General features: G+C 37.0%; 1 protein-coding gene across 1 annotated transcript in view; it reads right to left on the bottom strand.

Moving 5' to 3' along the window:
• Positions 1-16,250, bottom strand: part of PALLD (palladin, cytoskeletal associated protein) — a 463,024-nt gene that overhangs the window by 229,255 nt on the left and 217,519 nt on the right. Inside the window, exons 5-7 of the mRNA XM_049771290.1 lie at positions 14,673-14,747; positions 11,876-12,017; positions 11,336-11,359 (exon numbers count right to left, since the gene is read on the bottom strand). Coding sequence (XP_049627247.1) covers positions 11,336-11,359; positions 11,876-12,017; positions 14,673-14,747 — 241 coding nt within the window. The remainder of the gene's footprint in view (positions 1-11,335; positions 11,360-11,875; positions 12,018-14,672; positions 14,748-16,250) is intronic.

Genomic DNA, 16,250 nt, shown 5'->3' on the forward strand with positions numbered 1-16,250 from the left:
TACTATGCCCAGTTCTTGGCTTTTATAGCTGAAAAGATATATAAAGTATGGAAATAATTTAAATTGTAGCATCACATAATATTAATCTTTGGGGCTGAAGAGATAGTACAGGGGTTAAGGTACATGCCTTGCATGTGGGAGGCTGACCCTAGTTTGATCCCAGGTTTATAATCCCTTGAGTGCTCTGGGGTGTGTCCTGGAGTGCCCCAGCATTATCAGGGTGACCTGGGTAATCCCCACACCGTAAGTTTCAAGAAACTGATCCTTAGGTCCATGCTTTTGAATGTGTAGTTCAGTTGTCAGAGATTTTCTGGCAGCTACTTTGACCCACACCCCCGGAACCCCCATGAGTACCATTTGGGAGGTCTGCTCCATCATAGAAAGATTATGCACTTGGAAAGTGAGAAGTATCTGGAAAGGCTCTGGGAATTTCTAATCGATTGCAAATGTTTACTGAATGAGTAAAAGTATACTTATGCAGAAATGAGTAAATAAAATTTAGAATATTGGTTCTTCAAGGAAGTTTAAATGAGTTAATTCAATATTCCTTTTTTCTCTAGGTGAGTTCCAAAGTAATTGTTTCAAGAACATGGCTAACAAGTGCTGAACGTAGGCTTCTTGCCTCCCCCACACATGCTTTTTCCTTTTAGAAAATGAAGTTTTTCTAGCTATTTGACAGTTTTTTCTAGTTCAGGATTCAATGAACACAATACAAAATTAAAAAAAATTAAATTGGGAAACAATTGCTAATTCAACTTGACCTTTTTGTTGCTCTCCCTATCCACACAGTTCACTAGAGATTCATGGACACAAGGAGCAGAACTCTGTATCCTCCTATACAAGACAGCCTGGAAAAGGAAATGAGCAAGTCAGATATACCCTGTGGAAATGCTGATTTCAATAGAGCAAAGGGCCCAGGCATGTGAGGTGTGGGAAAAGCCTCTGACTCCTGAGAGAGACAAACTTGAGCATGCAGGGCATCTTGTTTCCATCTCAAATATACTGCTCTCCTGGTTTTGAGCAGCACAGAAATTCTTGTGTCCAGAGGCATGACCTTGGTCCCTGCACCATCTTATCAGCTGATGCTCTTGATCTTGGGTTAGTTAGACTTGGAAAGGTGAGAGTTTCTGAAGACACTTTGAGAAATGCCCATTTCCTATTGAATGCTTGAGAATAATTTCATGGCAAATACAGACATAATTCTAGATCTTGATATTAACCTTTAAAAACAGGATACAGCAAAAGAAGTCTAGATACAGTCTAGCAGAAAAGATGTAAGACAGAAGAAAGGATGGTCCTGACAGTGATGCTAAGTGTACCTTCTTGTATCATCTGTAACTTAGGGTTTTTTTTGAGGTCTACTATCTAACAGAAACTTGTATTTATATATATTATTGCAGTTTCCAAACTGAAGAACCCTATTGGTAAGAAAGTTTTATCATCATGTAGCCCTCCCCCAATCTTTTTATGAGGACATTTAAAAATCCATAGCTGTGTTGCTTTTCGGGTTCTTTCGGTTGATTTTTTTTTGTAGTTTTTTTTTCCTTTTTCCTTTTGTTTTTCTTTTTCTTTTCTTTTTTTTTTTTTTTTTTGTTGTTTTTTGGGCCACACCCATTTGATGCTCAGGGGTTACTCCTGGCTAAGAGCTCAGAAATTGCCCCTGGCTTGGGGGGACCATATGGGACGCCAGGGGATTGAACTGCGGTCCTTCCTTGGCTATTGCTTGCAAGGCAGACACCTTACCTCTAGTGCCACCTCGCCGGCCCCCCCCCTTTTTTCTTAAATTGATAATTATAGCCTCTAGAAGGACTCCTCCGTTTCTTTCTTGTTTGATTTTTACCCTCCTTTTTTACTCTTTCTTTTCCCCCCCTCCAAACAGAACCACATAATTTGAGCCATCTTGTTCTGCCTTACAAATTGAGGGGGAAATAATGGACCAAACAGGTGTACGAATATTGAGTAAAAATGAAAAATGATCATACTTAAACAACAAATCCAAAGCCAATGACAGTAGAATCAAAACCCAATCTACAACAAGCTAGACACAGAGGGGACAATTTATACTAGCACCCGGGGGTCAAAGGAGGGAGATATGGGATTCATGCTGAGAACAGGGGTTGCGGGAAGACAACACTGGTGGTGGGAATTCCCCTGATTCAATGCCACTATGTGCCTAAAATGTTACTGTGAAAGATTTGTAATTTACTTTGGTCAAAATAAAAATTATTTCATTAAAAATCCATAACATGGTCAAAAAATATCAATGATCACTTTCCTGCTTGTATGTTCTCAATTTCTCTAACTCCAAGTATTGGAAACACAGGCTGCAACACTGGCTCTTGGGCATCTCCAGGAGAAGCAATATTCCTTAGTGCTGGTCTAAAATTATTATTAGGTAATCTCAACTCAGACTTACATTTCCACCTACAACTACTTCCTCAGAGAATTCTTTTTTGATTAGATTTGATCAGATTCACCACTTATATGTAATTTGATGGCAAACACCTATTACCACTATAGCTATTTATCATGTCATTGATTTGTGAGTTCCCTCACTTGGATGCATTCTTTGTAGTAATAATAACAACAACAATAACAACAACAAAAGAATATATGCCCAGTTCGTGACTGAACTCTCATGCTCTCCTACAAAGCAGTCTTTCAATGACCACTTTTGAATAAATATATGAATAAAATTTACATTCAGGTAGAAAAAATAAATGGCTTAGCAACTAGATAGTTTTCCATAGGGATCCTAAATAGCAATGAATTCCTTGGCCATTTCATTTGTTTGCTTCAAATTTCACTGAACAAAATTTACTTGTATGTATTTTCATGAAATTTTTCTATTGGTAAATTAAAAAGAAGATACATATAGAGTTGTTGATTCAAGAAATTAACATATATAAAAGATTACAATCTTACACAGGAAATATTAAGTTCCCAGACATCCATCTTTATACATTGATATTTTATACAGTACTATATTTTTCTAGATAACATTTAATTCAATGTTTCTAGATTGTTTAACTATGTTTCTTTTTATATCTTCATTCAAAAGTGGTTCTGGGCTCACATTTTGTTGAGCAGAAACATCAGCATAGTGTACATGGTTCAGACATTACAAAAATAAAAAGAAATCATGAGGAAATGAGATGAGCAGGCGGTAATATTGAATTTTCATCTGGTAACATCTTGAACAAAATCTTTGAGACATCTTTAATATGCATTTTGCTGAGGAATAGAAACCAGGAAATGACTGCTTATGTTGAATGAGGAAAGAGGCTAACTTATCTTTAAAAAAAATTGTTTCCAGTACAAATGGAAAAGTTTAGGTTACTAATAAGCAATTATAATCCATTTTAATACATCGTCCTTAAGTGAAACATTTTGATTTGAGGGCATATAATAAATTATTGATTCACAAGTTAATTTTGCTGGTGATAAATTCTGGTTTTTACAGCTACTTAGAAATTACTAATAACTCCCCAAAGTCAATTCTCGATCTAATTCAGGTTCTAAGCATACTTAACCCTGGCTAATAAAAAGAAAATCATTTTGTTTGCTGAAACTCATAGACTGATGGGTTAGCAAGGGTAATATAACTAGGTCCCTTGAGTAAAAAGAAGCTATTTTTATAAATGCCTTCTTTTAAAGCTTTATTTTGAGGGGGGGAGCTCAGTCTAAGGATAACAAAATTCAATTTTAACCCTCCAAACCTCATGGTTTGGCTAACACAACTTATAATAAAAGAACTCTGAGCTATAATCAATAGATTCAGTGTGGGTGAAAGTAATGTCTGTCTAAATATTTGGAGAGGATTGTTAAAACTGTGAAATGTATTATTACAGGAAAGTATATTCAAAACACACAGTTCAAGAAATAACATAAAATGAACCACAGTGTATCCACCAACTCTAAAATATAAAATACTATCAATACTTCAAAAACATGCCTCTCTCCCAGTGGAATTGTCTTTGAGATCTCATTTCCTTTGTTTTTTTTTTCTTATGTTTACCATAGAGTTATGTATCCTTCCTCCCCCAAAATATGTTTTGTAGTTTTAAGAGACTAACAAGCACAAATCTTGTTATGTAAAGAAAAGGCCTTGTTAGAAAAATAATAAGCTCCAAGGAAGTCTCTTGAGGGCACAAACTGGCTTGAACTTCCTTGTGAGTTTATTAAGACTCCACCGGGGTGGGGGTGCGTGGGTTATCACTTTGCAAAATCCTGAGTAAGTGCTGAAAGAGACAGCACTGGCGCTGGTAGAAAAATCTGGCAGGGTTAAGTGTGGGCAGGAAGTGGGCAGCCATCAGAAATACTGGGTGCTGTGGATAGCTTCATACTTTATTTTGATATTTCAACAGGCCCAACTTCCAGAGCCCAGCATCAGATCCAATGAAATCATTTCTGTGGTCCATGAAATAAGACTTTTCAGTGAGCCAGGAAGCAGAGCCCAAGTAATGAGCAGTCCAGGCTCAGGGAGATAAGAACTGGGGTCAGACTCACTATCCAGTCATTCTGTCAACAGGGTAGGAACTGGGCTTGGAGAGAGCCTTGGATGAGGATAGCCTCAAAACATCTGTCGCTCAATTCACGTTGTTCAGATCCAGACTTGTCCTTCATTCTTGAAGCACAGCGGATTCTCTGCTCCTAGAGATTTCCCTCTGACTCTTGCAGCCTTTGATCTTCTGCTCCCCACTATTCTGCATCTAACATTCTTTTGTCAATGTTCTTGCTGGCAATGAGGTGGGGTGGGGTTGGCCCATCTCATAGAGTTTTGGAAATGAAAACCTTTGAGATCTTGCAGTGTCTACATTTTCTGTCAGACTCTCTTCTCTGGGGTTTTCTGTACTTTTTGTGACTTTTTCATTTATTTTTCTACACATCCACCCCATCCCACACCATTCTAGCCTTATAGTTTTATTTTCTGAGATGCAATGGTGGTTTACTTCTCTCTCAAAAGAGTTGTGGATTTATACTTTCTTCCTTTGCAAATTTATTTTCTAAAAGTTGCAGAAACTTACAAAAAATAATAATAAGGCCTTGGAGGTGTCCAAATGTCTCATTTTTTTTTTTTGGAAAGTATTCTGTGATGATCAGAAACTAAGCATGAGTGAGGGGCACTTGTCAACTTTGACCTTCCCATCAGCAAAATCTGGATGGCCTCTTTGTCAAGGAATTCACACTGTCATTGTATATGTATTCCTCCCCTTATTCCATTTTTGGAATGCTCTGATTCCTAGAGAATGGTCCATCCTTGTCAGAAAGAAAAGATTCATAGTCCAGTATTCCAGAAGGTGAGTAGAGAAAAGGATTGAGTACTAGGAGTACTCATTGCTCAAAATTCAACAAGTAACTCAGTTTGCTTTTTGGTACATCCTCAAATGTGTCTTAGATCTTTCCTTTTTTTTTCTCCTGTGGGTATGGAATAAGTGCTTTATTAATGTTTTTATGGTTTTTATGGTGCTACTAAGTCCAAAGACATCTTCTAAAGGTAAAGAAATAGACCTAACCACTTCATTTATTATGCAGTTCTTTCCATGGAGTCTTGTAGTTAGGGCTGAACAAATTAGCTATTGCCTAAAAAAATATACACACGTGATAAAAGAAAAATATTACTATTTTATTCTTAAATAGCCACAATTCCTAATAGACATGTGCATATGTATGATTCTTCTTGGGATCAGATTCAATACCACCAGCATCTTTTCAAGCGTCACGTTGATTTTCAAGTGGCACTTGCTTTGAATAACACATATACATCAGAAACTCAGTTTCATAAATACATGATGTCATAGAAAAGAATGTCGAATGATCTAATGACGAGACTCTGAACTAAGTGAAACAAGTAATTGTACAGAATCTATCTGGTGTCGACTAGAATGGCATCGGCCACAAACACTTCATGAGTCAGCCTGGCGTGCCTGTCACACAATTTGAGAACCTCAGGTTTTATACTGCTTCTATTTGTGGTATTCACTGTGTTAAGCATTATGTTTTTAATTATGTACAATTAATGGGAATCTCAACATAAATCCTCACCATTTCACTCCTTTAACTCTGTATCCTAGACCTAGAGAAATGTAGCAAAGTGTAATTTACCTCTTATTTGAACCCACGTCTCAACACCTGGACTCTGCAAGGTCTAGAATCATGGGTGGCACGAAATAGTAAAAATTCGCATTGAAACTAGAAGGCAACACACTTTCATATACATCACTTTCTAACCAGTATGATAATATTTTGAACTTTTAGTAGTGTGTGCATTAGATCATACTATAGAAGTAACTCAATACAGTTTGTGGCTGTTTCCAGACAGCCTGAGCATTAACAGCTGTCAAATGAGTCTTCTGTGCCCTGAGGCCCTATCCCACCCACCCACCCCCAGGCCAGACTTCCAAAGATTCTGAGTAAAATCAGAATGTTCAAGAAGAAGGCCAGAGCAGGTAACATGACAAACGGATGTTGGTCTTAAGTACACTAACTAGCTATTAATTTACAAACCAGTCTGAAAAGATTTGTGGTGCAAGCTGACTTCTGTCTAGACAGCAAAGGGAGTGTAAAACACATTAGACAGATACACATGGTAGTGACAAGAAAAACCTGTTTCCATTGCACAAATGTTTTAGGAGGGAATCTATTTCCTTCTTTATCTAAACATCTAATTCCTAATGGGGTCTATCTAGGTACTAGCTTTGAAACATCTTGTACATGAATAAGAAAAGGAAGTATAGGAAGATAAGAGAATAAAGAGAAAAAGAACGAGGGAGAAAGAATAGGAAAGGAGAGGGAAGAATGAGGAAGAGAGGGAGAAACAGAAACAGAGAGATGGAGAGAGAAACTGAGATTAAGAATGAATGTGTCAGAGGAACTTGAGAAGGGTGGTAATAAAACACAAATGCTTAAATACTTTCCTCCATTGTCAAGTCTATATTTGGGCATTTGGAAAACATCACTGACATAGGCCTATAAAAGTGATCGCTTGTCTTAGGTGTATTATAGTCATGTCTGTTTTTCTCCTTCCTAGTCAATAGTAGGGCTTAGAATAGTTAGTAAGGATGCTTCTTCCTCGGCACATTCTATTGAGTTGAAAAGCTGAATAGTCTGTTATATATAATCATCAATGAGCTCTTGTAAGGAAAGTAAACAATGCAATGGACTTTTTCTTTCTTTCCCTGACAATATCAATGGGCAACTTCAAGGTCAATGAAAGAGGAATGTTTGGCTACCAGTATAAAAAGAATGGTAAACAATTTTGTCAGGCATGCCAAACTTTGTTTAATACAAATATGCCTTTAACACTTGTTTGTTCTAAAGTTCTAATTCATACCAACTCACATAAGCAGTCATGTGAATAGTTATTCAGATGTTCAAAAAATTTTTTGTTTAAAAATATGATAGTAGATTTTATTTAACGCTACATGCCAATGGTGGATTTCCTGAGGCATCACGTTTAAATGCTCCACTCTAAAAGAGAAAGGAGCAATTCAAGTAGTGTCATGGTAAATATAATCATGGAGAATTTATATGCAGTCAGGGAAAACTAGTTGAGTTTTGTTTTTAATAGCTCCTGACAATATATGGGTTTTTTTCTTCAGGTATTGACAGATTTGCTTGAAATATTTCTCTGCCAAGAAAGATTTGTTTTCAGCCAATGCAATTATCGTGGTTGGAACAGAGGGGCCCTTTTTCTTAAATGCTTTCAGATCTAACTAAAAGAAAAATAAAAATGGAAAATTCTGTGAACATGGAGAGAATAACTTTTTCTACATTACCAAAAGATGTGATTTCATAGGACATCATCCATATCTTTCTCTACTCTTTAGGATTTTGCTATGCGAACCCCAAAGGTGCCAATTTATCTCAGACTTTGAGGTGATATTATTCCATAAAGCTGTTGTAACCAATTTAATTGACTAATTACTGAATAAATATATATTGTAGATGCCAGGATGTAACAGGATGTATATGATGTGAGGAATCAGAGGAGGCACATAAATGAGAGAGGGTCCTGCCAACCCTTCTTACCCAAATAGTCAAATGTATTATTTTTCATGCATTGAATATATTGAGTGTTCCCCATTATCAAGCACATGCAAACACAAAAATAAAACTACAGAGTTTTGAGCCAATGTTTTGCATTTTCAGGTGATTGTTAGTTTGTGGTTTTCCAACAAAATTCATGAAAGCATTCAATCAATCATCATCACCTAGACAGATGATGACAATGGATAAGAACATGGTGAAAAGGGGCTGAAAGACCTTTTTCTAAATGCAGCATCCAAAAGCAGTTTTAAAATTCTTTCCAAAAGTAAACTTTTATAAGTTTGTCTAAGATTTTAATTTTATCTATACATAAAAATCAAAAGACACCAGTTGGGGCTAGAGTGATAGCACAGTGGTAGGGCATTTGCCTTGCATGTGGCTGACCCAGGATGAACCTGGGTTCGATTCCCAGCATCCCATATGGACCCCTGAGCCTGCCAGGAGTGATTTCTAAGTGCAGAGCCAGGAGTAACCCCTGACCACTGCTAGGTGTGGCCCACAAACAAAAAGAAAAAAGAGAGAGAGACCCTAGATGCTCCACAGATATGTTTATATAAATGTTTCTTCAGATAAAAAGTGTTTTGTTTATTTGTTTGTTTGCTTTTAGTGGAGAGGTATATTCTGAAGTGCTCAACAGTTAATCTTGTCTTTTTACTCAAGAATCACTTTTGCCTGGCTAAGGAGACCATATGTGGTGTCAGAGACTGAGCCCATCCCTTGGCCACCATCCTTGGCCATATGTAAAGCAAGCATCCTATTTACTGCTTCATCATTCCTTTCTTTTTCTTGATTTTTCTACTATAATTGCATCTTATACTTATGATAATGATGTAGAACACATACTTTAATATCTGTAAGATTTCTAGACAAGCTCATGCTATAGACTGTTTCAGAAATTCCAAGCATGTATGCACTAAGATTATGAACCCGCATTATGCAACTTTACACAAAGACATAACAAAGGCACAATATCAAGGTGTGTATTTTCATGGTTTGGAAAGTCACATCAAAAGGCTGTAGTACCCGAGTTGACAGCTACATTTTGGTGAGGTGATATGATTTAGTTGTAATTCATGACAAGGAAGCAACAAATCATATCTAGTTGTTTCCCAAAGGTTGCTACTCAGCATCCATTTACTTATGTTTTGGTTTGGGGGTCACACTAGGATGTGCTCTGGACTATTCCTGGCTCTATACTCAGTGCTCATTCCTGGAGGTACTCAGAGACCATATGCGGTGCTAGCATCCTACCTAGTGCCTACATTACTATTGCTCCAGATCCACAAAAATGGCAGTTTTCTTTTTCTCCTTCCTTCCTTCCTTCCTTCCTTCCTTCCTTCCTTCCTTCCTTCCTTCCTTCCTTCTTCCTTCCTTCTTCCTTCCTCTCTCTTTCTTCTTTCTTTTTCTCTCTTTCTCTCTTTCTCTCTTTCTTTCTTTCTTTCTTTCTTTCTTTCTTTCTTTCTTTCTTTCTTTCTTTCTTTCTTTCTTTCTTTCTTTCTTTCTTTCTTTCTTTCTTTCTTTCTTTCTTTCTTTCTTTCTTTTCTTTCTTTCTTCTTTCTTTCTTTCTTTCTTTCTTTCTTTCTTTCTTTCTTTCTTTCTTTCTTTCTTTCTTTCTTTCTTTCTTTCTTTCTTTCTTTCTTTCTTTCTTTCTTTCTTTCTTTCTTTCTTTCTTTCTTTCTTTCTCTCCTTTCTTTCTCTCCTTTCTTTCTCTCCTTTCTCCCTTTCTCCCTTTCTCCCTTTCTCCCTTTCTCCCTTTCTCTCTTTCTCTCTTTCTCTCTTTCTCTCTTTCTCTCTTTCTCTCTTTCTCTCTTTCTCTCTTTCTCTCTTTCTCTCTTTCTTTCTTTCTTTCTTTCTTTCTTTCTTTCTTTCTTTCTTTCTTTCTTTCTTTCTTTCTTTCTTTCTTTCTTTCTTTCTTTCTTTCTTTCTTTCTTTCTTTCTTTCTTCCTTTCTTCCTTTCTTCCTTTCTTCCTTTCTTCCTTCCTTCCTTCCTTCCTTCCTTCCTTCCTTCCTTCCTTCCTTCCTTCCTTCCTTCCTTCCTTCCTTCCTTCCTTCCTTCCTTCCTTCCTTCCTTCCTTCCTTCCTTCTTTCTTTCTTTCTTTCTTTCTTTCTTTCTTTCTTTCTTTCTTTCTTTCTTTCTTTCTTTCTTTCTTTTCCTCCTCATCATCCTCTTTCTCTTCTTTCTCTGTCACTCAGCTGTGCTCAGGGCTTACCCCCACCTAATGGGAGCTTCAGGGACAAATGGAGTGCCAGGGATTGAATCCAGATCAGCCACTTGCAAGACAAACATGCTACCTATTGTACTATTTCTCTGACCTCAGCATCTTTGAACCTTCCTTTGTCTCTGATGGGAATCCTACCTGTGTTTCACTACTCCTCCCTTCTTAGATGGGAGATCCAGCAGCTGGCTGCACTGCACTAGTCCAAAGAGTCAGCAAGAATCCCCAAAAGGTAATGTCATAGGACCTGTGGCAGGGTCTGTTCAGTGCTGAGGATGAAGCACAGAGTTGTTTATCTTCCCATTAGCTAGAAATAAATCACTCTGTTGGCTTAGATGATGGGAAGAACACACAAAAGTAATGTCAAGGAGGTACAATGACATACTTCGACATTTTTTTTTATTTCCTTTATAAACATGGTTTTAACCCACGAGGAGTTATAAATATTTGAAAAGTCTGAGGCTGGAGAAGAGTTGGCTTCTTCCTGGCTTCTGGATAACAGGACACTCTGCCAAGGTCAAGTGACCTGGTAATTAAGAGAGATCCCAGGGCAAGAAGACTTTCTTCCAGATCGCAGACTAGTAAAGGTTTATGGCTTAGGGCATATAACAGAGCAATGCCTGGAAGTTGTCCATTTGCTTACATCTTGGGTTCTTGTCCTGTGAAACCCCATTCTGAGGTGGGGAGCAGAGTGACTTCTGGATGAGGGCTGGAAAAAAATGTCAGCAGCTTGTTCCTTTTGACTACATTGTTATAAGAATGTATTTTCATCCATAGCTTCACTTGCCTTTTGAGTATAAAAGATTATGTTTAAATAAAAAAAAAAAACCCTCGTGTCACTGAGCCTAACCTCCTTGTCTGAATGGAACTTCATGTTTTCCTAATAAAGCAGCTGATGTAAAATGCAGTGTCCAGACCTCATGATAAAGGAGATATTGTCTTTAAGGGGGTTTCACATTTCTAGAGAACTGCAAAAACACTGTTCGGAGATGGCTTTACAACAGAAACAAAGAGTCATTGAAACTCCAAAGATACAAAAAACCCAGAGAAGAAAGGAAAAAGCTCCTTACCAGGTTCAGCTGTAGATCTAGGTTCTGTTCGCCACATGAGGAAAGAAAATAAATCATAAGAGTATTAGAATTAGGTTCCATAAATAATAAACCTCCTTAGCTTTTCCTATTGCTTTGTCTAGGGTATGTCTGCAGGAACGCGAGCAACTGCCTGATGCAAAAGAGGTAAAGTGACAGTGGTTTCTACTATATTTCTAGATATGCAGAAATTTATATTGTAGTTACACTCAAAAGGGTTTAAAAAACACAGAAGTTCACAAAAAGGTTTATAGGAGGCGTGTGAAGCTTTTAAGAGTATTTATCCAACTGTGAGTTTAAATAAGTATGTGATTTTTTCTCATGAAAAGAGAATAGATAAGTCGCATCCGAGTTTCAAAGGCACCTACAAAGAACTAATCAGTTTTACCTTCCTGACCCTGTACTGTCACAGACTGATAATTCCCTCCCTCTAAAAATAGAAATCAGTTTAATTCAAATCAATTACTAAATCCTCCTTAAGTATCGTAAAGCCAGAGAGAAGAAACTGGCACCTCTCCTTACTTTTCTGTAGGATTCGGAAATCTGGAGAGTCTTGGATTTCACTGCCTTGTCGGAACCACTGGACTTGCAAAGGGGGAGCTCCTCGAACCCGACATTCCAGAACCACCACTTGCCCCTCTGATGCTGCTATGTTCTGCAGTTCCTGAAAGTCAAAGGAAAACACTCACACCACGAGACTCCAAATATTCTGAAACAACTTTACAACAGAGACTAAAGCTTCTACTCTTGGGAGGAAAAAAATAAGTGAAAATCACATACATATATAACAAAGTAATTACCTCTAAGTTGGATGAGAATAAACAGTTAAAGGCATGATTGAACAACTTTTCATAAGTTTTAGAAAATGAAATTAGTAAGGTTCCTTCAAAATGTTCAGCCAGTTTACAAATGTGTTGACTCTTTACTAGTTACGGGGATTTTATGATTATAATAATACCTTTGTCTACATTGAAGGAAAACTTAGTGAAACTAGGAAAACCTATTGGTACAGTTTGACTTTAAATGAATGTAGATTGCTATGAAAACCAGACAAGGAGAGAAGAAAAAAAAATACATATCCACTTTTCATGTGCATCTCGCCCCTCTGTTCAAGTTGTTGCCTATGTCAGGTTTATTAATATAGTTCTTTTTGTTATTGTCTCACTTTGCATTTCTTCTTGACAGTCAGGTCCTCCCTTGTCCAAATGCTCCACATCTAAAATCAACATATTTTTATGACCCTACAGTATACGGCCTCAATAATGCAAAGAGGTCAAGTTTTTACACTTCTTATTAAATACCACAAGACAAATCTTAACGTGTCCTTTCTCTACTTTCCACCTCCAGGATCACTTAGTAATGAAACCTTCTTTTGGACTATTGGGTAATTAGATCTGAAATAGTGTATAGATAACTCTTAAAGTATTTCTGATGGAGTGAATAAAGTTGCACAAAGCAAGAGGAAACAAGTTCACAGCTCACTAGGAGCTGTGAGTTTTGGGTTTAAATTCTTGAATGATCTGAAGAGATTCTATGAAGGCATTTGGTAAGAAATTTGGGGATAGTAGAAAGTCTATTTTCCCCTAAAAGTTTAAGATGAGGGGCCGGAGAGATAGCACAGCAGTAGGGTGTTTGCAGAAGGACGGTGGTTCAAATCCTGGCATCCCATATGGTCCCCTGAGCCTGCCAGGAGAGATTTCTGAGCGTAGAGCCAGGGGTAACCCCAGAGAGCTGCCAGGTGTGGCCCCCAAGCCACCCCCCCCAAAAGAGTTTAAGATAAATAACTACTTTTTTTGCCTTCTTCCTCTTTTTGTGGGGAGGTGGATTTGGGTCACACTCAGTGATACTCAGGGGTTACTCCTGGCTCTGTACTTAGGAATCACTACTGTTGGGCTTAGGGATGATGATGAGATGCCAGGGATTGAATCCAGGTCAGCTGAATGTAAGGCAAGTGCCCTACATGCTGTGCTATGACTCTGGCCCTCCTTTATTAAGATCTTTCCTAGATTCCAATGGAACTTTTTACATTGTGACTGGCTTCAGAGAAGAGCTAAGTGAGTGGATTGACAGGGATTATTGCAGCATCTAAGGCCCAGTTAGTGCTGGTATCCAAGAAGTAATTGTGGATAAGTTACAAATGGAAGACAAGGAGCTTGGGAGATAATACAGCAGGTATAGAGCTTGCCTTGAACATGGCAGACCCTTGTCTGAACTTCTGCATTCCATATGCTAGCTTTTCCTACCACCACAGTAGGCCCCTGGTTGTTCACTACCTTTTCCTTCACACAACTTTCAGAATCAAATTGTCAAACTCTATATCAAAAATAAATAAATAAATAAATAAATAAATAAATAAATAAATAACACAAACACAAAGCTCACTGGAATTTTAGTTGAATTTCATTATCTGACAAATTAATGTGAGACTCAAGACTTCTTTAAGTGAATCCCAGTTTCTAGGCATGCTCTATCTTGTCATTAACTGGGGTCTCTGTAAATACCTTTGAATCAAATTGTATAATTTTCATTCCAAAAGGAGGTGAATGAGAATTGGAGAAGCTTCTTCAGTAAATTATAAAAGAGTGTTGCAGTCAACCAACATTATTCGATGACTAACACCATCATCTTGGGCAATTCAAATTGCCAATTTGGGACACAATGAAAATTAGTCATTTAAATTTTTTCTCATTATCTCCAAAGGTAGGAACAAGACCTCTGGCTATATTTGTGTTTTCTTGAAATAACAGAAGAAAACATGGCAAAATGTTAACTTGTAAAACATATATCAAATAGAGGTATTTGTATATAGTTAACTAAATATTTAAAAACTAAAATATTAACATTGGTTAAGTCAATTAACTAAAATTATAGTCAACTCAAAATGAATACTAAATGGTTTTTCTAGTAATTTTCTACACAGAATTTTTGTTTGATTTAGTTCTGGGCTTGAGGTCCCTCTTAATAGTGCTCAGAGCACCATGCTGTGCTGGGAATAAAACCTGTTTTTTTTTTTTCTCATATGCAAAACATAACACTCCAGCTCACTGAGTTTTTTCCAGGCCTTTATATTAGATGCTCTCTTTCCTACATATCTGAACTTTCTCACCTTATAAGCTCTATTGGATAACTGTGCATACATTTCTCAGACCCTTCACAAGATTCCAGTTGTCCAAAGACAAGTTTTTAACCCCAGTAGTTGTAATAAGCATTTTCCTGATTTATTCATTTTCATTTTGTAATGTCTGCTACACAAATCTATGTGTGAATAAAACTTAAGGATCAAAACAAACACCATGAATGAGACTTGCAGATGTCAGACCTTTGTAAAAATAGGAGGAAAGAAGGCAGAAGTGGTTCCATCAGGTCTGCAGAGATACGAAGTTGGACTGTGAACCTGAAAAAAAAAAAGACACATGGATCAAATTCTAAATATATAAATTGTTGAAAGATGGGCTATAGAGACCTTTCATTATTGGGATGACTCTCATGAATGGGGTGAGTGAATGGGAATCTCACTATATATCATCTTGCTGTATAGACTTACAGTACAGACATTGTTCTCCTTTCTCATTTCACATCTGTTACTCTTCTCTAGTCACAAGAATATTCAAGGTAAAATTTCCCTGTCTCCTTTGGGATCTTTGCGCTTTTAAATGCTATTACCAAATGGATTTCTGTGTGTGGGATGTCCACAGGGGTCTGTTTAAAACTCTTTAAAATTTTATATTTTATTATTAAATACAACCTGGATTTACTGCATAAAAAGCACGTCATTGCCAGTAGAACGTAGAGGTTCAAACATCTATCTTATTTTAATCTTGAATCCTTTTTATTTGGAAGGGAGAGGAGGGGAAGGGTACATGCAGTGATGCTCAGGGCTGACTCTTGGCTCTGCACTCAGGGATCATTTCCTGGAGGGCTCAGGGGACTATACAGGGTGCTGGAGATTGAATTCAGGCTTGTCATGTTCAAAGCAATCACACAATATCTGCTGTTTTCTTGCTCTAACCCAAACTTGAATTTTTTTTTTTGGATATAGGTATTATCAGAAAGGAAGGGAGAAGGAGAATAAATACGTGAGTTTTTTCTAGCTGTGCAAACAAAAAGTTTCTGAACAAATTTTATAAAATGGCACTCAAGTCTCTGGGGTAACTAAAGGACTCCAAAATGGTGACTAGAAGCAACCTCTTTATTGTATAATTTTATATTTTCAAATTCTCTGGATTAGTTCACTTAAATATAATCAGTTGTTACTGATAAAAACCAAGAAGGAAAGAAAAATAACAAAAAACAAACAAACAAACAAACAAAAAAACCCCAAGAAGGCAATACTTTAATACTGTATATCTAACTGTGCCAGAGGACATCACTGAGAACGTTGGCAGAGTTGGGGTGATAATCCCATGATCCATGTAAGACCTTGTGAACCAGGAGGTCTGGGTCATATTATTCACTGTCATTTTAAAATTTTTTAATAAAATGAAAAATTTTATTTTTTCACTGTCATTTTAAATGGAAAGAATCTATACATTTAATTGACCACAGTAAAAACAAAGACAGTATTTTCTATAATTATTTACTCTTGTCAGGCACTGTTCTAAATATCAAGTATCAGAAATATACAGAGTTCTGGCAATACTGAGAATTAGAAAGTATTGTTATTTTCATTTCACAGATGAAGACATTTACAGAGTTTTGTCTCCTTTGTCTCCTGTTCAAGAGTTCTTTTTTGGTATGTGTAAGTCTGGGACTCAACCCACCAGGCTAGGCATTAAACTTTATGTAACCTAACCAACAGCATTAAGCAATGACATTTCTCTGGGCACTTCTTTCTCCTAAGGGGGATCAAAATGGATTATTTATAAAAATCTATTCAGTGTTCCTGTATAATTTAGAC

Source organism: Suncus etruscus, chromosome 4 (genome assembly GCF_024139225.1).
Source record: "Suncus etruscus isolate mSunEtr1 chromosome 4, mSunEtr1.pri.cur, whole genome shotgun sequence".
In the NCBI taxonomy this organism is placed as follows: Eukaryota; Metazoa; Chordata; class Mammalia; order Eulipotyphla; family Soricidae; genus Suncus; species Suncus etruscus.